General features: G+C 40.5%; 3 protein-coding genes and 1 pseudogene across 6 annotated transcripts; 1 reads left to right on the top strand and 3 right to left on the bottom strand.

Annotated features, from left to right (window-relative positions):
• Positions 1-424: 424 nt before the first annotated feature.
• On the bottom strand, positions 425-8,623 carry xrra1 (X-ray radiation resistance associated 1). 3 transcript variants are annotated; one of them, XM_061250024.1, is made up of 17 exons: positions 8,308-8,623; positions 7,947-8,116; positions 7,660-7,731; positions 7,348-7,420; positions 7,039-7,136; positions 6,672-6,820; positions 6,259-6,363; positions 5,739-5,920; positions 5,596-5,654; positions 5,331-5,432; positions 3,898-3,991; positions 2,936-3,054; positions 1,941-2,237; positions 1,439-1,595; positions 1,207-1,322; positions 970-1,075; positions 425-763 (listed from the first exon to the last, which is right to left on the bottom strand). In XM_061250024.1, the coding sequence occupies exons 1-17, from the start codon at positions 8,399-8,401 to the stop codon at positions 591-593; spliced, it is 2,166 nt and encodes a 721-aa protein (XP_061106008.1). In that variant the 5' UTR covers positions 8,402-8,623; the 3' UTR covers positions 425-590. The 3 variants fall into 3 exon arrangements, 2 of the variants coding, with proteins under 2 accessions (XP_061106008.1, XP_061106009.1); XR_009709212.1 differs by having other exon boundaries at positions 734-763; positions 1,158-1,322; XM_061250025.1 differs by lacking the exon at positions 425-763 and having other exon boundaries at positions 998-1,075; positions 1,203-1,322.
• Positions 4,638-5,150, bottom strand: LOC133132449 (isoaspartyl peptidase/L-asparaginase-like; annotated as a pseudogene).
• A 1,679-nt stretch (positions 8,624-10,302) lies between the features above and the next one.
• On the top strand, positions 10,303-13,119 carry neu3.1 (sialidase 3 (membrane sialidase), tandem duplicate 1). Of its 2 annotated transcripts, none has more exons than XM_061248814.1 (3): positions 10,303-10,423; positions 11,104-11,346; positions 11,578-13,119. In XM_061248814.1, the coding sequence occupies exons 2-3, from the start codon at positions 11,113-11,115 to the stop codon at positions 12,466-12,468; spliced, it is 1,125 nt and encodes a 374-aa protein (XP_061104798.1). In that variant the 5' UTR covers positions 10,303-10,423; positions 11,104-11,112; the 3' UTR covers positions 12,469-13,119. The 2 variants fall into 2 exon arrangements, with proteins under 2 accessions (XP_061104798.1, XP_061104797.1); XM_061248813.1 differs by having other exon boundaries at positions 11,461-13,119.
• A 138-nt stretch (positions 13,120-13,257) lies between these two features.
• On the bottom strand, positions 13,258-17,502 carry wdr73 (WD repeat domain 73). The gene is made up of 8 exons (XM_061249159.1): positions 17,386-17,502; positions 17,085-17,152; positions 16,897-16,985; positions 16,659-16,747; positions 16,336-16,403; positions 15,817-15,978; positions 14,968-15,336; positions 13,258-14,712 (listed from the first exon to the last, which is right to left on the bottom strand). The coding sequence occupies exons 1-8, from the start codon at positions 17,442-17,444 to the stop codon at positions 14,477-14,479; spliced, it is 1,140 nt and encodes a 379-aa protein (XP_061105143.1). The 5' UTR covers positions 17,445-17,502; the 3' UTR covers positions 13,258-14,476.
• Between the last annotated feature and the right edge of the window lie 4,858 nt (positions 17,503-22,360).

The following is a 22,360-nucleotide window of genomic DNA, read 5'->3' as shown; positions in this document are numbered from 1 at the left end:
GGTTTCATATGTTTTTTTTAAACTAATTAAAGGTATTTTGAGTGTAAATGCTAGTTTCTGGCGGCACGGATGGTGCAGTGGGTAGCACTGCCGCCTCACAGCAAGGAGGTCCTGGGCTCGAATCCCCGTCGGCCGGGGCCTCTCTGTGCGGAGTTTGCATGTTCTCCCCGTGTCTGCGTGGGTTTCCTCCGGGTACTCCGGTTTCCTCCCACAGTCCAAAGACATGCAGGTTAGGCTGATTGGAGAGTCTAAATTGCCCGTAGGTATGAGTGTGTGAGTGAATGGTGTGTGTGCCCTGTGATGGACTGGCGACCTGTCCAGGGTGTATTCCTGCCTTTCGCCCAATGTATGCTGGGATAGGCTCCAGCCCCCCTGCGACCCTGATCAGGATAAGCGGGTTCAGATAATGGATGGATGGATGCTAGTTTCTATTTGGTGAGTTTAGGTTTTTAGTGTTTGCTGTTTTGAACACCACACTGAATGTGAAGAATGTTTTTTCTCAGCTTTAGCAGACTATGAGCAATCAACATCGCATGATAAAGGTGGTTTCCAAAGCCTTGGGGAAGGAAAAGTGTATACAAGTTCTTCCTTTATTCTTGCTTCGCCATCCTCCCATCCAGGTTTGTGTGTTCGCTGCTCTCCACTTGAGCTGACTCTTCTGCTTTCATATGAACAATCTTGTACTTTTTTTTCATGTCCTTCAACAAAGTCCAAGCCTCTTCGTATTCCTTCTTGTAGACATCCTTGCCTTTAAGAACCTTGTCTATAAATAAAAATGCACAAATTGAATTGTCATCTAGAATACTGGATTAGGTCATCTGCTTCGTTAACACGTTGTGTTCACTGCTACTTCCATTCAAATTGGTACACTGGTAAACTATTGCTTACTTGATATAACTTTGTGTGATTAAATTCCTATGAAGTTAAGCCATTCTAATGTCTAATGCTATTCATAAATGCATTTGTTACCTAAAGGGACTTTATTTATTGTTCTTCTGTCCTTAATTTTGGTCAGAGCATCTTCAGCCTTCTCTCCTTTTAGTCTCCTTGGTTTTGCCTGTAGTAGTTTACCAATCTGTAAAACAAAAGGTGCTAGTATACCATAAGGAATAATCCCTCATTCAAGTTTACAAAATGTATCCCCAAAATATGTTTACCGAGTATCCTTAGTGTAATAATAACAATAGAAGACTCTCAATCACCCACTCTTTTCTCCTTTTCTGTGTAAGGTTTCTGAAGCAGATCAGTATTAGCCTTGGAATCTCTGTAAACAAGGAGGTTTTTGAGTGCCAGTTCCAAAACTCTAACCGTTTGCTGGATTCCTGTTAAGATACAAAAATATATACTTTAGATCAATGCCATACATAATGGTCTGCTTTCCTATGCATATTTTAATATGTACAGCATTGGTATTTTGTGTAATTACAGTCGGTCTCACCAACGGGCTCAAACATGAATGGATCTGGTTTAGCATCCAGCAATATTTCGTAGCCTCTGAATTTGTCCGGAATTGAATCTTCCTGTCTTTGTTGTTCGCTGTCAGGTTCCTGCCGCTCTGATTCCTCTTGCCAAGTCGATCCATCCAGGTCATTCACCTAAACACGGGGAAGTTATGTGGAAATTCAAAACGAGTCAAACGTGCAATCTTGATGTCTAGATATCAAAATGCTGTTTTGCTGATTGGAACACTGCAGGTCAATTTCACTACTTCTCAATTCAGGAATGTGCATTGGAATTCAATTTGTACATGTAAAAATGCTAATGAAGTTCTGTGAGGTCAGTTAATAAACAGAACAGAATTTCAATTCATTTCCTGAACTGACTTCATTGATCTAGAATTGACACAAACACCAACATCCATTTCAACATCCAGTAGTAGATTTATTGTAATCTAGTGCAAGAATCTTGGTCAGAATGACAGACTTTGGCATGCAAATTACCTGTGTTAAAAAGAAAGCTTCCTTCTCCAGGTTTTTAGCTCCTGGTGAGTCATTGGCTTTCTCCTCTGAATCATTCAACCCGTGATAATCTGTTCCCTCTTCATTGTCAATTCCCTGACAGCTCATGTGAGGAGGACAGTTTGGAGACTGCAGATTAACACGCTCTGGGGGAACTGTTTTATCCAGCAAATCTTCTGTGTATTTCTCCGAAATGGACGAGTGACCGTGAAGAAAATGGCTACTTGCAGCCTCCAAGCTTAGAGGTACTTTTGGGACCTTTCGAATTTTTGTCTCCACCTGAAAGATTCAGCCAAAAGGATTCTGTAATTGTCTTATTCAGGTTACTGGCCCAAAAACAGACTAATGAAAATGAGTTCATTCTTAATGCATGAAAAAAGAAAGAAGAGTTTAGCAATAGATGAGACTGCACCCTACAGGGAAATCAAATCAAAATGGAAAGTCGTTTGCTTTCAAACATTGAAATGTATTTAAGACCTCTAAATGAACGCGCCGAAGAGGAACGGATGGTATTAATCACGATTTTGATCAATTCCATTTAAATTAAATTTCCTATTCAGAAACTTAAACTCAATTTTGATTTATAAATGTCCAGTTCAGTGAGGTTGAATGGGATTTTATTTCATATTATGAACTGAAATAGAATTGATCCAAACCTCAAGTAGTAGTAAAAACAGGAAGCAAACTCCAGGGAGAGGTTCCAACAACCAAAAATAAATCTGTCTTCAGATTACTTGTCACTTTTTTATATTCTTTGTACATCAACTAAATGCAATCCCTGGATTTTATGAGAATGCAGAGAACCTCATGTATTTCATACACCTGAACTGTTTGTCAAACTTTTTTTCCCCCAGAGTTCATAGCAACATCCTGAATGATTACAATCCTTAGTAAGGTGCATTATGAACAAAAAAGTACTTCAATAAATAATGTCCTTTACACCACTGTCTTCTTGATTTGCATGCATTGTTAACAACCTTTCGTTTTTGGTTGACTGGAATCACAATGCGTGGTTTCACAAAGTGCTGTGTTTTCTGCCTCCTTATGGAGACACCCAGCCTGTCGTGGAGGAAGTGGGTCAGCATAGGTGGATCCCCTACAGAGAAATGCAGGGAAATTAGATTGCAGGCAGTGGCCTGCAACTTTCCAACAAAACTGCAACTCTGATTACTCACTTAAAGAGGCAATCGACGACTTGGCGACCGCTCATGGTGACTGGCGGTCACTACAGGTCTATTCTACAATTCCCATAGTTCCCCAAGACATGCAGCCTTCACACATGTTTTCCCTCTTCTCAATGGTCATTGCTAGAGAAACGCCAGTGGGAATATGTCTGAAATATGGTATTTGTTCACATGAAGAAATCATAAATTGCTACTTTAACCTCTTCCTTCTGGTTGATGGTTGATCTGGGCTCTTGTGGTACGCTTGCATTATCCCTGTGCCAGCTGCCCAAGGACTACACTGGTCATATAAAATGTCAGTGCAGCCAGTGGGCTGCTGCATTATAAAATTTTAGCTGGTAGCACATAATCCTTTCAGGGATGTGTGCTTGTCTGCCTCGTACCAAATTGACACAGGCCTTTTTCAGTCATGGCTTCGGTCTATGAACATTCCGAAATTGAGTAACAGTAAAATGTTCAGTGTTAAATCAACTCTTACGGAGTATATACCCTGTGGTAAAATGCAGCTATGACCAGCTTGAAATTGCCAGCTACCAGCTGTTTCAAAACATGTTGAGTGGGGAGCTGGTCTGAACTGGTCAACCAGCTACCAGCTGTTTCAAAACCTAGCTTGAGCAGTAAGGGTGTGGTCCCAATTGAAGCCCAATCAGAAGCCCAGTTACGTACTCTGGACGAACACTGGACACATTTTACTGTGCATGGGGGAATGAAAACTGGAGTTGGTGTGATCACACAATGCAAGCCGACTGAGTTACCACTCCTCTGGGTGGTGAGTGGGTTCGAGTGAATCACAAGCTCAGTGAGTGAAGGAAACCAGGCCACCGCTAACAGCGCCTCTTCTACTGCAATCTGTGGACAGCAGGAAGAAACCAACTATTATCACTGTAAAACAGGGGGGTCAAAATCCAGTCCTAGAGGTGTCGGCAGGTGTAGTGCCTGCATGTTTTTGAGGTTTCTTTTCAAACATTTTAGGCCTCGGAAGCCAACTTAAGCACTTAATCAGCGCCACAAGTGCAGAAACACCTGTCTCAGAGTACAGTACAGTCCGTAAGTATTTGGACAGTGCCACATCGTTTTGTTATTTTTGCTCTGTATTCAAGCAAACAAACAGATTAAATAAAACGGTACTATGTGGCTAAAGTGCGAACTTTCAGCTTTAATCTGAGGGTTTTTACATCCATATTGGGTGAACTGTGCACAAATTTTCTATACATAATCCCAAATATAGATTACATTACATTATTGGCATTTGGCAGACGCTCTTATCCAGAGGGACGTACAGTTGATTAGACTAAGCAGGAGACAATTCTCCCCTGGAGCAATGCAGGGTTAAGGGCCTTGCTCAAGGGATTGGAACCACCGAACTTTGGTGTCCCAGTCATTTACCTTAACCACTATGCTACAGGCCGCCCCCTGTAGATCTACAACACAATAAATTGTGCCAAACATGAAGCGGTCTGAATACTTTCTGAAGCCACTGTATATAGGTGTGTTATCAGTGCTGGTGGTGGTCTTGGGTGCTGGCTGAGTCTGGGTCCTGCAGCGGCTGAATGAAGTCCTCTCCTTTGTACACTCCATAGTGCAGCTGCTGGCCCTGGGCTGCAGCCCACACCATCTGCGTATCGTTAAACCAGGCCGCCCACCCGCCTCGGGGGTCTACCACCACCACTCCGCCCAGCCCTTGCGCCCTCTACCACATGTAGGCCAGGGCCTCGTCTGACGCCTCCTGACACTTCCCTTGCTCCATGTGGAAGAGGATCAGCCGGGACAGGGTCACCGTCATGATGGCCTCTCCGTCCCCTGTTGGGGACACTGCTCCCACCCGATTATCCGCGTAGCCACCACTCCCCACACAGGCGCTGTCCCCCACACGGCCCTCCATCTTGTTCAGTATCCCCCCCGTGGAGGTGGCACAGGCCACATTCCCCTCGGAGTCAACAGCCACAGCGCCCACTGTGCCCTTCGGACCCGTCTGGCTTTCCACCGGGTTAGCGCCAGGGGCCAGATGTAAAAACCCTCAAATTAAAGGTGGAAGTCTGCACTTTAACCATATAGTGAATGTTTTATTCCAACTGCTTGTTTGCTGGAGTACAGAGCAGAAACAACAAAAATGTGTCACTATCCAAATACTTACAGACTGCACTGTATCCAAATACTTACAGACTTCTCCAGAAATCAGTGCACAGACCTTGTTGTCAGCCAGATTCAAGAATCTCAGCTCCGGAAGGGGAAGGTTGAATTCACTGGAAATTTGTAGCGTGGAATGTGTCCTCCGATGGGTGTAATCATCCTTCAAGAGCATAAAAATAAACACATTGCTTGTGTTGGCCAGGACTAAACTCTCCTGCAAGCACTTTCTGTTTCCAAGTCTATTCAGTGTAAATAGTTGGAAGGGGTATGAATGACAAAATTCCTTTTTCCAACATGGAAAACTGACACTGTCTGAAACGTACACTAGTGCTGTTCTTGTTGAGTTCCTTCTGCACCCAGGGAAAATCGCTATTATCTGCATCTAAGAAAAGAAACAAGTAAACATTTAATGTAAAGAGCTATCTTAAAATGAACATCGGTTGAACAGGCCCCTTGCAGTACCAACCAGTTCTCTCCACAGATTTGTTGCTGGTTGCCCACATTTCAGAGTCTGAAACAAGGTCCTGTCCATGTCCCAGATCTTCACCGTGTTTTTGGCTGCAGCTCTTGAGATCCTCTGTGTCCCCAAACTGTTGCAGGAACGGCACCTCCGTGATGTAGTTTCCCTGAAGATTTAAATACTGTAGCCTACACGAGTAAATGAAAATTTAATAAATACTGTACATAAGTCATTTTTACATGCATATTCTTCTGATTTATAATGTGTGTAGGTTTATCTGTGTAGGGAGAAAGAGAAGCCAGCACTCACAATTAGCAACACAGTTGTATTTTCATACAATGTAGTGTCAGATATAATGTAAAAAAATTAAAAACCTTTCATTCAGTGAAAATAATTGAGAAATGCTTTTACATTTTAAACTTAACCAAACTTTTGACTTTTAAACAGCTGAATGAGCTTGTATTTATCTCAGTGTGCTACATTCTGGACATCTCAAAAGTGTGAATATGATGATGAATGAGCTGACCTTTTGAGATTGGCAAGGCTGTTGAAGACTCCTGGACAGCACAGATTATTGTCATCAAGCATCAGAACCTCTAGGGAAGTGAACAGCTTGCTCTGATCTGAGGTCCTGTTTTGAGATACTATGTTCAGGCTTTGTGTTGGTCAACTCATTTCAACAAGCTTGTAAAGTTTTTTTTATTTTTTATGTATAAGCAACTGTGATTGGAGAATGCATCCCCAATCCTAATAACTAATCCTAATAATATTCAAATATCATGAAGTACCATGAATGTGCTGTGCATTCTCTTATAACAACGTTACTGTTGCCAGTGCCATGGTCATTTGTATATTCATCACCTTGTGGTTCAAATCAGAGCAATGTAACCTTCTCAAATATTAAAGTAACTTTCAAGGCAGAACAAAAGCCCAGTATACCACTGAGTAGGGTCATGGAGTGGAGAAGCCATGTCGTCGGGTAGTGTCTGCAGTCCATTCCCTGTGAGGTGAAGGACTTTGAGGCAAGGAAGCAGCCCTACGGACAGGACATCATCACTGGACAGGTGGTTGTAGGACAAGTCCAGCACCTGTAGCAAAATAAGGATTATAAAATTATTTTCAAAAAGATAATCAAATCCTTATACACTCAGGTCTTAAAAGCTTCCATTCACTGCTGAAATGTTTGGACGGCCACCAATCAAACTGTTGAAGGAACATTGAACCTCATAATTCAGTGTGTTGAGGAAGTGACGTGTAAATCCTGGTGTTTGAAGGCAGAGGTGTCGGCTCCTTCAGGAGGCTTTACCTCCAGATGAGGAAAGTCCCCAGCATTCACCCGCAGGCTGTATATTCTGTTCAGCGACAGCTCCAGCTCCCTTAGGATGGGAAACCTGTTGAAAGGCTCTACAGTGTACCGTGAGAACCCATATTGCACTTTATGTTAAGACAATCCCACGTCCATAAAATGTCCAGTGTCTAAGACACCGTATGTCTACCAGGCATTTATGTATTATGTTTGTGCAATATATCTGCTTGTTTCTTAATATTTAGCATTTAATGCATAGCGTTCGTTCTGCTAATATCTGATTGAAGAATACAATAGAAAAAAACCTACCCAAATTCAAATGATTTTCAGAAGCATTGATGTAAGCAACATTGTCAAATTCTTCAAAGTCCTCTGGCTTGGCCTGGTGCATGTGTAACAAGAGATGTGGTAAACACCATGAGCCGATGTAATAAAGTACAGCAGTGAACTGTGTGAAACCCACATCCCTCCTCCCATTGTTTAAAATGTGTAACATGTCTAAAAAAAGTACTGTTGCATGACATTATTTATAAACATATCAGCTACTCCACAAAGAAGCAGGCAACACTACCAACAACTCTTTCCCACTCTTCCCCTCTTCAGCATTACAAACAAACTTACCGAGTGCAATTTCTGATCACTAATATTAACATTGCACAATGCAGAAGGCTTGTCCACACAGTGTAATCTCATCTGAAACACATGAAAGCATGTGAATACTATCAATTAATTGTGTCTTATAAAATACCTGCAAATGGCTTAAGTTGTATTTTGATGAATGACAGAAATTGCATTTTTATTTAAAAAACAATATTCAGTCCCCATGCTTAAAAAAGTCTGGGCTTGAAAAATAAAAAGACAGCTGTTGAAATAAAATATTATTAATAAATAAAATTGGGTATCCTTACCAACAGAGACCGGTCTAACGTGTTGCAGCTGATATCTGTTTTCGTCGAGTCGTGAAGCTTTGTACTGCCAGACACCACTGATTCCTCTGCAGTGCAGTGTGCTCTAGTGTTTCTACTTCTGTATTTTTCTTCAATGGCATTTCTTTGAGCTACAAGCCAATGCCCTGCTCCTGTTAAAAAGAAAACCCCGCAAACCTGACGTATTATAACTAGTTTAAATAATGAATGTAACTTGCTGACTTACATCCTCTTTTAGTCTATCAGTATACATAATCAAGCTACATGGGAATACATATAAAATAAATAACGTGAATTAAATTAAAGAGGGGTTTATTTAAATAGTTCAAATACGTAAATATACCTTCTTTGCTTGGCTGAAAGAATGATCTGACAGGAAAACAATTTGTGAGAAATGCTTCACCGTCGTCTAGTTTGTACAGTCCACCTGTAGCCATCGCGGCTGATTCTGCGGTAATGTAAAACCGAGGCTATGTACAGCTATGTCACATCTTATCCCCTGGGAAAATACACGCAACTTGGATGAAACCGCGTCGGTAACATACTACATTAAAATTACCTAACGCGAATCGTTATCAACCGATGTTTTGTTGCAAAAACTATCGCATGCTGATAATAAGTAGCCCTCCCCGAAATGGCCTGGTTACTGTTTTGGCATTTCCATGATGTCCCCAGTCACTGAACTGTTGCCTTGGCGACGCAGGAAACAAAGTGGGAATCGGATCTTGTAGTTTGAAATGGTTCAAAAGGTGCATCCGATTCCCAGATATTTAAGTCTCTCTTCTGTTTCCGTTCAGTTTTGTCTTCTTTGCTTATTGCTTGAAGTCTGCAGAAATCACAGAACTGTACAGGAACATTGAAGCGAAGTAATTTTTCTAAATTGAAGCCAGTTCAATTTACTGGCTTCTACCAATAAGACTTCCAGACTCTCCTAGTTTAACCTTCAGTGTTGTCATTTATTCTAACATCCCATTCTAAATATATATAGGGACAACCTAACAGTGGCCTACAAAATAAATGGATTACACAAGTACTTAATGCTCTTTAAAAACTAGAGGGGACTGCACATAGCCCTACATTTAGTAAAACGTTGCAAAAATGAGAGCATATAGCTAAAGGGATTAATTGAGGTGTATTATCCAGCAATGGCAGAACTTGGCCTGCTTGTAATGGAGAGTAGGGGAGACAGATTGCTGAGGTGACTGAAAGGCATGTATGACATTTCAAAGGGTACCATTGTACCATTGAGAGATGAGAGAAGCCCTCATGTGTATTCAAGCCTGGAAATGGCAGCTGGTGACATCACCCGGTCATATTTCTGAAGCGAGCATATTGATGATGTGACTTTCACTTAATCAATATAATGATGTCACAATGTCCCACAGGCCTGAAGAAGGAAACTTAGGATCGTGAAAATAAAAAAAGACAAGGGAGGAGAGAAGTACATTAAAAATAAAAGAAAGGGAGATAGAGATTCAGAGAAGTAAAAAAGATTATTATTATTATTATTATTATTATTATTATTATTATTATTATAATGAACAGTGCTGAAATTGGCAAGAGATGATCAATTATCAGTGCACTATTTATGATGTCATTACCACTGAAATTTACAATGGCATTTCCAAAAGTCTAGAGGAAATGCTCACTGGCTCATGGTTGATCTCCACTTACAGGAGAGAGGGCGGATGAGAGGGAGAATTAAGGAATTAAAAGAGAGGCGTACAGGAGAGGGGCATTGAAATGCTAAGTGAAGGAAGACACAATGAAAAAAGCTACTGCCAGTAGGACAGCATAAACTAATGCATACTAATATTGTAACTCGAGCCCGGTGGACATTATTACCCGCCCTTGCCACCTGTTGACAGAGGATTGGTATTGAGAAGCGGGAAGATTAGTGGGTGCAGAGGTCACATCATAAATGGGGAGGCAAATGGTATTGGATCATCTGAAAATTGGCTGCAGATTGTCTATACAATACCAGATGGAAAGTGAGAACAATTTACTCTCCTCTCGAGAATGCCCATTAATGGTTCTGGGTCCCCTGTGACAGGACTCTGGCATTGAGGAGATGAAACAATTATTTGACTATTGCGCAGCTTATCTCTTTTTTGTCCTGCATTGCTTGCTGAAGAAGGCCAAATATGTGCAGTTTTCTGTGGGTGTAACTGCCAATACAAACATATATGCACATAAATGCACACGCTCGCAAAGACACGCTATTACGTTTTTTCTCAATAACGTACGTATCACTTATCAACAAAAGTGGATTCCTGTCATTCCAAGAGACGATGTAGACTTGGTTGCAGCCAGTCGCTGTTTACTCAAACTGCTTCTAGAAAAACTACATTACCCAGAATGCACGAAACAAATCCACCTTTACCCAAGCATTTATCTTCCTTGTAGATGCAGTGCACTGTAGCCAACCAAGTGAAAAGCCGTTTTAAGGTTCATCTTTGGCAAGTATCTATCTGGCTGTTTGGGGAATGGGGAAGGGATAACATCGTTTTCTTGTTCGTTATTGTTAGCAGTATCTTCTTGCGCAAACATTATATTTCAAGTATTTGGCTATTCGTGTGTTCCGAATGACCACTTATGTTGAGGAATGCACACGCATACTGTTCTTTTTATTTAGAAAACGTCTGTATGGCCAACAAGCTGTCGAGCTAATGATTTTAAAGTAGAAAGATACTATAGCTAATTAGCTCCTTCAGAATGTTTGACGTTCTTGTGGTTAAACTGCGACAAGCTGCAGCCACACATCTTTCACCTCTTGTCATGTTATGATTTGTGCTAGAAATTAATAAAAAATAATGCGTTCATGGGATGGCCAGCTAGATTGCTCCACGCAGCGCTTAATGAAACTCACGTGTACGCACTAATAGACCCTTGTAACTTGACACGTAGAACAAAAATGCAAGGTTGACATGTATTCTGTTTTCTGAATGTGTAGCTGAATCTGTATGTTCTGTCTACGATGTTTATTGATAGTTCCATGGCACATTCGTTTCAGCATGATTTAATAAGACGTCGATCGATGAACACATACAGATAGGACAAACACTACGTAATTCCATATATGCTACATATTTGCTAAAACTGGGTTTAAGCTCAGTTGTTGACATGTTTTCTGGCGCAGCATTGAATAATGGGCAATACAACGTCGAGGAGGAGTTCGAATCGAATTGCTATGGAGCCTGAAAAGACAACGGTGTTCAAGCAGGAGCAGACGCGCGGTGTAACTTACAGGATCCCGGCTCTCATCTACCTCAGAGAAGCTCAAACATATCTAGCCTTTGCGGAAAAGCGCGCAACCCCCCGTGACAGCGACGCCAAAATCATCGTGATGCGGAAGGGAACGCTGTTAAGCGGTTCTATTCAGGTACATTGTGTTTCTTTTTAGTGTGACCACCTGGTGTTTGTTTGTATACACTGACAATTAACCGGTTATTGCAGTTCCAGTAAAATCCTGTTCTAACACTAAAGTGTTTTGTAGTGGTCATCCTCACAGGAGCTGCTTTCTGCTGGTCTGCCAGGCCACCGCACCATGAACCCTTGCCCTGTGCACGAGAAGGTGACAAACACGCTCTTCCTCTTTTTCATCTGTATTAAGAGCAATACGACAGAGCACCACCAGGTCATAACGGGCAAGAACGCGGCCAGGCTCTGTTACATTTCCAGCAAAGACAATGGTCTGACTTGGAGCAAGACTAAGGACTTGACCGACAGCGTGATCAGTAAGAAGGTCAGAAACTGGGCCACGTTTGCCGTCGGACCCGGGCACGGCATCCAGATGGAGAGCGGGCGGCTGGTCGTTCCCGCTTACGTGTACTACATCCACTGCGAGTGCGCCTGCATCCCTCTCCCCTGTTCCGTCAAGCCGCACTCCCTCTCTTTCTACAGCGACGACCGCGGTGAGACATGGCACGTCGGACACATCATCCAAAGAATGTCTTGCGAGTGCGAGATGGCCGAAATCATTGACCGCGACGGCCGGAGTCACTTGTACTGCAACTCCCGTAACACCAGCGGCCACAGGGTAGAGGCTCTGAGTGAGACCAGCGGGAACACCTTTGACAAGCCCTGCTTGGCCCCAAAGCTGGTGGAGCAGTGCTCTGGCGGTTGCCAGGGAAGCGTGATAGGCTTCCCTGTACCTGAGTCCCTCTCCGAGGAACAAGCTGGGGCAAACAAGGATGACATGAACTTGCCGTACTCCTCAGACACGCAGACCTGGCTGCTCTACTCGCACCCTACAAACAAAAGGAAGCGGAGTGATTTGGGGGTGTACCTCAACAGGTCCCCTTTGCACACGCTAGGATGGGAGAAGCCCTGGATCATCCACCACGGTCCCAGCGGCTACTCCGACCTGGCATATTGCGAGGGGGAGCAGTTTGCCTGCCTCATGGAGTGCGGGAAGGAGAGTGAACTCGAGGAGATAGCCTTTGTGGATTTCCACCTCAACGATGTCATGGAAGCAATAAACGGGAAGTTAAAGACACCCTAGGTTCATGTAGTAGCACTTTAAAAAAAATAGGCAGGTACACTGTTTTTCCTATCTCTCAGTGAATGCATGCGGATAGTATAATGGTATCCCCGACCCCCAACAACGGTCCTCCCCCCCCCCCCCCCATTGAATTTTCATTTACTGCCTTATGACTGTCAACCCAACACGCTATATTTATGGAAAAAACTGCTTAGGAATGACCCTTTCAGTATACTGTCTGTCTGTAATTTCTAGAAAATCATTTATAAACTCTCTTTTTTTCAGTCGGTGAACAGAATGTGTCGTATATGTACATTAACATTCAATAAGAAGTTTTTAAAGATGAATTCCAAATTAAAGGCAATTCTGATCAGTTCTCAGAACAGTACCATTCACAGCACAGTAGCATCTGAAATACTGAATTTATGATTTCTTATTGAATTGAAAAATGATTACTGCCAAAAAAAACGATACAAAAATGTAATTCATTCTCAGAACATCATTGCTTCCTAGATTCCAGTTTGTACCGTGGATATGATTTTAAAATCACAGAATGGGGCTGTCTTTCACAGTATGTCCTCCATGTTCTGAGTGCTGCATGTGTCAGTCCTCAAAGGACACTGTTGATCCATTGTACTTTGTGCCAAAATAAACTGATCTGGTGTAATTGTATGAAGGCCTCATAATTGAGTCATTTCTCCACCAGAACTTACAGACCGTCTTGCATTATTAGTGGGATTTAAGTTGTAGGCTACATTATATTAAATTCTACTAAAATGTACCGTGAAGCACATTACACTGATCGGTTAGTTAAAAATGAAAAAATAACTTTATTGAGAGCATTTAATAAATCAAACTCAAGACCAAATGGTGTGTCAAACATACTGTCAACATCATCACATGTTCATTCCAGCATCCAGACCAGCTCTAGCATGCAAATGCTTTCCTTTAAGTGTAACCAAGTCGTGTTTCCCACAGGGAGTTTCCCAAGCATCAGCCAACCACCATGACTACTTTAATCCTCAGGTTGTTGTAACAGACAAAAATGTTGCTGTATATTGGCTGTATATTTCCAGGTGTGTCGCTCCTGTAATTCCAATGTGCATTTCAGTTGGATTCTCAGAAGCCTACTTGGTATTTTGATAAAATAGATCAATCAAAACTCAAATCTCATTGTTCCTCCCCACTTCACGTTATGCAAGATAACGAGAACTTCTTCAACTGCAGTTGCACTGCACTGACTGCTGCATGAATATATGTGGGCAAGTCAATTTAATTTAATTTACTTTAACGGGTCTACTGTATTGGACACATTAAGAAACCATTTTATTTCTTGAAGTTTAACACAACGGATCATAGCCATATAAAAAACATCTGTTAAAAGGAGAACAGATTGTATTAGCCAATAGTGCTACTCGCCAATTATTTTATAGCTGAATAGATTGCTAGTGTACTAATAATTTTGGTAAAATGGGATGATTACCGTTTACAGGTTTTTACAAAACTTGTGTCTGCCATCAAAGCAACACCCTTTTCTTCACACTTGAATGCATTATTTATCATTACCAAAATAAAAAACACAAGTGAGTGCTCATATAGATGTCAGATAAACATGAGATTGACAAAGGAAGTCAGCATTAAAGGGGAAATGAAACAACAGTAATTTGTTGGACACAAACTTCATCCAGATGGGGGGGATTTCCAGACTATGCAGTCAACAGTTTGTGAAGCCAAAACCCCTGAATGACAATTCTTCCTCTTACTGCTGCGTCTGCACAGTGCAAACATCATACATACTACCACCTAGCCTTCTACTGTGCTCAGTCAGCTGGCTCCTTGCATATTTGGGGTCAAGGTGTAAAGTCCATGGGCCATGGCATGAGTTTCTTCTACCCATAAACCCAGCCAGCTGATTTCACCTATTAGTTTTACCCTCTGGCTGAAGAACTGCGCTAATTTAGCTAATTCAGGTGTAGGATTTCTGCACCGCTGGTCTGGAGAACACTCTGTTCTCGAATGTCTTGGAGACTTAAGTGCTGCCGGCTCGATTGTCCACCCAGTCCCAGACGTGTAAGGACCCGTCGGTCGCGGATGAAAGAACGGTCCGTGGTTTCCATGGATGCCAAATGTGAGTCGTGATCAAAGCATCGTCCGCTTCAAACCCAGATGACATCACATGACCTCTGTGCACAAACACTGGCTGGGTCTCCTTTAATTCTGGTCCCCAATCTGCGATGTCGTAAACCTGTACTGTTCCATCAAAGCCTAAAATGAACATAAAATGCATGTCCGACAATTAACATATCTTAAGCATATCAGTAACTATTTACTTTGAAAAGGTTATTATATAAGCATGTCTATATACATCCCTAATGGACAACAATTAGGAAATTATGCAATTTGATTTGAATCAATTTAATCAATTAAAATACGCTGGGGCAGTACAATAAACAGGGACAACCATGTACCTCAATCAAGAAAGTAAACTGAAGAGCAGTAGATAAGTTATAGACTGCTTACCTGAAACTGCAAGATGGCCATTCAAACTGGGGGCCCATGTCACAGTCATGAAATCGGAGCTGGGAGTTTTCTGCTGGACGTTAAGTTGGGCTCGACACAGTGGCCCTCTCAGGTCCCTCAGGTCCGACACAACGACCTGTCCGGTGGAGGAAAGCTGAGCCACCCTGCAGGAAACTCCGTCTGACAGGGAGGGGCTTTTCCTCTGCCCCATGGTCCAGGAGGACCCCCCCTGATCGCCACAGCAGGCCCTCTGAAGGGCTGAAGGTGCCCGCGTGTCATATAAACACAGGTCGCCGCTTTCACCGCAGACCAGAAACGTGTCGGCGTCTACAAACTGCAGGCCGCTCACTGGATCCGATGAGTCCGACTCTGCAGAAAAAGATTAATTAACCAGACCTACGTCAAATACTTTTCTAGGCCCGATTAGTCTTGCCTGGTGTAATGGAGCCAACCAAGATGAACAGAAGGCAGGGTTTTCTCTTTTTGAGAGTACCATAAGTACCAATACACCAGACAAGCTCAGTAATGCGTAGGAAAGTATTTTAATCCAAAACAATTATGTATTTGACCCAGGTATGAAAGTAACACACACCTTCAAGACACAAATGTGAGAAACTACACTTACTGTATGAATGGTAAAATAAAGCTAGAGAGGTCCTTTGTAATATGCTTGGAGAAATGAGCAATTTGTATTTTAGAAATCAAACGAATGGAGAAAGTAGCACGGTGACCACGGGAACAGTATGGGAAATACAGCTGACTGCAATGAAATTCACTTAATGGTGCCTCTATAAAATGAGTCTACTGATATGCTTCAGTTCAGAAGCCAGCATGAAGCTGTATAGTTACCTGTTGCATATAGCACTGTTCCTGAGGCCAGCTCAGTAATCTGGATATCTCTGAATTCAGAGCCATGCAAAATGCATGCAACTCCTGTAGTGCCAGATGCAATTTTACAATGTTTCTTTGAGCTGTTCTTAGGCTCTATACAGCCTGTCTTCTTGATCATATCTATGAGGACAAAAGAGACAAACATCAGTTGGGTCATAAAAAAATACATTTCAATGAGCTTTTAACCTCACCCATATTTGCACCACAGACTATTCCAGCTGTGGTATAAAATTATTGATTATTTTATTTTTTTCAAATTTAAGCAACATTTATATTCCAACATGACAATTTAGTACAACTTATAGAGCAATCACATAAACAGCACATATTTGTAATACAAGCCCTGTAGTACATCCTCCTAAATAAATCAGTTAATTATACTTATGAATTTGTTCTGACTTATGAGGCATGTGTGTACTTTGTCTCCTCGAGCAAGAAAGAAAAGAAGAAAGAAAAAAAATAATAATAATAACTCACCGCTGTCATCTTCTCCAATCTGCCATACCTGTAGTTTGGAGTCAGGGGCACCACTGGTGACAACACAACTATCGGGGATTACAACGATGTTAGATGAGACCGAGGTACATCGACAGATAGATCATCAAGCTGGCTTACATTTAGGACAGAAAACAAGGTCTTTGTCAGTTTGGGAGGATGAAAGGATAAAATAAATGTTCAGGAGAAACTGCCTGTATACAAGTATTCTCATAACCCCAATAACAGTGTTCAGTTGGATATGCAAGGCTTGCATGTGTATGAAGCAAGGACTTGCATTCGGTACAAGAATGGTAAAGAATTACCTGGTTCTGGCAATATGTTTCAGGCAGTTAACAGGGTCCTCAGAGAAACCACCATGACCAACTTTAAAATCTCTTTCAGCACAAAGACCCTGTTGATATTACAGAAATAAAACATGGCAGACAGTCTGAACAAACATGACACCATCATCACGTCATCACACATGCTAATTTGTTCCTCTATTTCACGACTACTTCAGCTGCAACTTTGAACATAAAAAGACAATCTAGTTAATCTTACCTGGTTACCCTTTGCAAAGAGCTTTTGTGGTAAATGAAGCTCTAGAATTTCATTTATTTTTGTAGTTGAAAAACCAGCCACACAAATACCTAAAGATGACAAACAAGCAAGACAAAAATTGTATTAAAATACATACATGCATGATACCACGGATCTAAAGTAAATTAGCGATGTCTGAAAGGACTCACTTTTTTCTGCAGTCCACTCGATAACTTGGGTTGGTTCCTGAAGTTCGAACACGTGAAGATCACTGTATCTGATTGAGAAAAAGACGGTGCTCTACGAAATGCATTCTAAAGATACTCTCTGATTTGCTACACTACGGGTCGAACCGCGAAGCACTAATGCAATAAGTAGGCTAGCGAGGCTAACACACGCTAGGGCTAGGTAGCTATTCGTTATTGTGCAGCATTGATATCAACTAAAAATACAGCTGTCGTTTTTCCACATGGAAAAGTATATAATTTCCCCAGCTCACGTTTTACTCACATTTTTAATGACTCGATAAACCAGTCATCGATATCAGTTTCCAGTGAAGTTTCCTCCATCTTCAAGAACCAGAATGAATGGTCTATTGCTTCCGGGTGGAGAGAAGCACCCACGCTGCAACGTATGCACCGATTGCTTTGTTTTAGCCAATCGTAGGCTTATCGTCTCTTAGCAACTAATTGTGAAGGATGAATTTACCAACGACAGCCTTTAATTCGTGATAAAGGATCAGGGAAACGGCCAGGTTAACGAATTCAAAACGCGGAATCGGCAATGGAGGAAAGAATGTATAATAATTCGCTAAAGAAGCGCATTCGCTAAAGAAAAGATGCACTCAAAATGTTCAGGAAACACATATTTTACAGATTTACATAGCTAATAACAAAAAAACACAGCATTTTGAATCAAATGGCACAGATGAAGCTATATTAAAAATGTAAATATTAAATTATATTTCTTATACTTTCTTAAATAGGCCTCATCGCACTCATGCCTAAAGGCACTGTTATATGCATTGCTTTATGCAAGTTTCACTTGTAGAGAACCAACCTTGACAGTTATAGAGCTATGTGTATGTTCCTGTAGCACTTATTTTTTACAGATCAAAAGATGGAACTTTTTTGTAAAATACATGATCACAAACTTCTGAAATGGAAAGCCGATAAATATATCTGATTTCATATTGTAAATTTTTTTGAAAACATATCGCATAATTTGTAGCAATCAATATTTATGATCGTTCAAAACGTTAAAAAAAAAACACAAAAAAATCTCTGTTGTTTTTCCAATCAACTGACTCACTGTTAAACCCGGGTTTGTCTGGACGTATTAAAGTGGAGCTTTAACGCAGATTTTCATTTAACTGATTTTACAAAATTATTATTTTCCCCCTCTCAAACCCAACACTGGTTTACACCAGCCAGGGCCAGCTGCTATGTATCGTTTCGCCGTGATATTGTAAAGGCAGTAAACCTCCTGTAAACAGATTTGTGGGGGGTTTACTCCACAGATTTGCGGGGTATTACTCCATTGTGGTAATGTCACGCCGTCGCGCCGTCTGAATAGCAGAGGCGCAAAGACTGAACGATAAACCAGACGACAATGAGGCGCACAATGCCGCGTGACGTGACGCATGTTTACCAATGACACCCGTGCCTCTAACCTCTACTGCGCCAAAGCAGGTGCTGCTGTTTCTTCAGACAATATCCAACAGTGGCTCTGTTCAGTTTGTTTTTCGAGTAAAAGCTATTTCTGCTCTGAATATGGTGAATGAGCAGGCTTAGCAATGGTATGCATGGGATTGTTCCGTTATTCATTTATGTGGCAGCTATAGTGAGTCACTGGATTGTTGCTGAAGATTTGCGGAAGTGTACTATGTATGATGAGAGTGTTGTTTGTAGCTATCATTCTGTCATATCAGCCTGTGGTGCATACTTGGACAATGACAGTGGCCTTTGAAATAATGGAGAAATTTCCCTGGACAAAACACAGCAATGACAAGTATTGCAAATATTTAAATACCCATATTGTGTGCTGTGTGCAGCACCAAAGACGATGACGTCTGCTATGTGAACCAGCCATGAGCCATTGTTGCCTAAAATTGTGCATATACTGGTCTATCACCCAGTGTGTGTTACTGAATTTTTTTTGTGTATGTACCCCCCACACCCCTCCCCACCTCTCAAATAGTTTTCATTGCTATTGAATTATAATAAATAAATAAATATAGTTAAATATATGAAATGATTCAAGTGACAAAAATATATTTTGTACTCAAATCAGTACTCATATTTACATTGTATGTTTATAACTTTGTTATTTATTTATGGATATTAAATTAGGTTGTGTGTCAATTATTGAGGCCCTAAACCACATACATGGTATCTAACTGCAGTGTTAGATTTGTTAAATTTGGCCATGTTAGCCAAGCATGTGTGTTACAGACAAATATCAATATTCATATTTTCTATTTTGTCATTTTCAAATATAAATATACATTTATACAATCTTTGCCAATTTCCGCAATCATTTTCCATTTTTACATTTTAAAATAGAAGTAGTAATTTACACAATCAATATATTTGTCAATTTCCGCAACCATTTTCCATTTGGACAGTTTTCCGAAACTTCCATTATATAGATCATTGTTATGATTCTTGTTTCCTGTATTGTTTTTTTGTTTTTTTGGAAAGTTTCCACATTAACCAACAAAAAACCAAGAAGAATACATTTTTTCATAGTTTTTATTTCTGATTTAGAAAACAAATCACTCCATACATGAATATGACAGTTTTTGTGGCTGACGTAAACACAAACAAAGTACTTCATTCACAAATGTGCCACTCTGTTGCAGTTACAATATCTGGGTCAGTCATTTGACTCTGTTATTGTCCTGTACTCAAACAATGCAGACCACATGCCACACTTAGAACCAGGCCTGCATGGACTGTTTAAAACTCCACAAAGCTAATACTGCTGGTGATTCTGATAAAAAAAAGAAATAAAAAAAACGAAAGCGTGGTGTCTGGGTAGCGCCTACATGATAATTTTGTTCCCTCTCCTCCACTCCCTCATCAAATTCTCATTTTTAAATAGAATATAAAGAAACATGTAGGGCAAACAAAATGAAATGGCCAATGTCAGCAGACTTTAAAATGGCTGGAGGCAAAAAAACAAATTAGAGCAAGCCATTTTGCTGCAGTCTTGGTGCTATTTATTATTTTACCTAAAACAGATTATTTAAAATATATTAGCTATTAATCAAAAGAATGCTAATTTGGATGTTTTTGGCAGTATTACTTCATCATCTAAAATAGCACCGTATCTGAAAAAATCTTCTTGTTCTTTATATCTCACACCATTGTCTTTGAAGCAAATGTTGAACTTAAACGTTACCTATAGTATTAAACTGGTCGGTGCAATAATGATTTGATTTCAAAGCCAAATTCAGGTATACCTGATAACGTCTGATATAAATTTTAAGGGAAGGAAGGGGGAATCCATGGGACCGTATAATTTATCTTTAACTTCCAAATAGATTAAAAAGGGTAGCTTTTTAGTTTTATGTCACCACCGCCACTGAAAGTGTCTTTTCCTTTTATGTCAGGTTAAGAGGTGTCAATCATTCTGTCCTCGGCTTGTCGTGTCTTGCAGGTATCTTTTTTGCCGTTTGTTAATTCCGCACAGCACAGCATCTGCAGAAGACAAGATAAACACAGTCAATACTTCCTGCAGTACAGGTTTGCTCTGCACATTATCTCCGCCGTATCATTCTACAGCATCTCTTGGGCAGATTTCAGCAGACCTGTGCTGAAATATTGAATTGGTTCAGATTCAAATACTTTTCTGTGCTTGATTGATCTGTGCAATTGAGCCAAACAAGAGGACCAAAAGGTGGAGTTTGCACTTTTTGGGAGTCTTTCATACGTTCCATTACACAAGGCAAGCTCAGTAAACCATAGAAAACGATTTGAATCCAATACAATTTGGATTCAGATTTGGATTTCAGTCAGGAACAGTTTGAGAATGACAAACTTGCATGACTGTATTTGGTGAAGTTTTCCTGTCTTATATCTTTGTTACTGTGTTTTTGCTCATTTTCAAAAATTAATACATGCACTCTACTTCTTATACATTATGCATTATGAGATTAGTCTCATAATGAATGGGACAGCCTGTAGTCAAGAGGCTAAGGTACATGACTGGGCGTGGGAAGGTTGGTGGTGTAGCCATGGGGCTTCCACACAGCTGTTGGGCCCTTGAGTAAGGCCCTTAACCCTGCATTGCTCCAGGGTTCCCCACTTAGTCTAATCAACTGTAAGTTGCTCTGAATAAAAGTGCCAGCTTTATCACGAGAACCACATGTAGGTCTACCTCATTTATAATATATATATTTTTATCTCTTAAGTAATGCTCTTTATTTATGTTGAAATAGTGAAGGAGTATCTTTCTTTCTTTCTTTGGGCCAAAGGAATGTTTCTTGTCATCTTCATGTCAATAATCTTGCATATTTCGTTTGACGGGATCTCAAACAAACACATTAGTTCAAATGTTACTTTATTATGAACTAATAAAGTACTGCAATTATCTTTAAATATTAAATGACAATAATTTTAAATATGCATTCAAGCTCCGATTTGAAATAAATGTTAAATTATTATTCTTAGTGGTAATTTTCTGCGAGTTACTTGTATTTCGCAAGAAGAACACTCTTCTATTTATCAAGAATAACACTGATACATGCAGGTTCTTCAACTAGACAGAGGCGCATTCTGTAGGTCATATACCTGTATCTACGAGGACAACCGTGGTGTCCCACAATGTACTCTTGAGCATAACAGAAGCGCCGGCAGAGTCCTCTATAGCCACACGTCCAGTACTGAACTTCTGCATCATCAGCTAGAGAGCAAGGCAAGCTGGAGTTAGCTCCAGGATGGTTCAGACACATCCATCACAGTTTTTGAAAATGTACTTCTTTTTTTTCATCATTCAACTCACAGACATACATGTCAGATATTATTGTTGCAGCAAGAACAATAGGTATTGATTTCTTCTTTAACTTCAAAGTTTTTTTCATTTAAATTTAAATTTTAATAGCTATTTTATTATTGGTCATTGAAATATTTTTGAAGTAATAATTGGTAATGGTAGTAATGGTAGTAAATTAGTAAAGTAATCAGTAATGGCAATAAAATAAATATTGGTAGTAGTGGCAATGGTAATTGTAATATTATTGGTTATGAAAAACACACATTGCTTATTGGAAAAGCTGTTATCAGGTAACAAAGGAGAAAACCAAGAATATACATTTTCTGGTAAATGCCGTAATTCTGAAATTAAACCCACCCACACTACAACCAGGACACAAACACACACACATACACATACACAATTATACAAACACACATACACACAGACATACACACACACTCACATATACACACACACAATTATACAAACACATACACACACACCC

Source organism: Conger conger, chromosome 7 (genome assembly GCF_963514075.1).
Source record: "Conger conger chromosome 7, fConCon1.1, whole genome shotgun sequence".
In the NCBI taxonomy this organism is placed as follows: Eukaryota; Metazoa; Chordata; class Actinopteri; order Anguilliformes; family Congridae; genus Conger; species Conger conger.
Note: the sequence above shows the minus strand (reverse complement) of the source record. Positions and strands in the feature narration are given on the sequence as shown.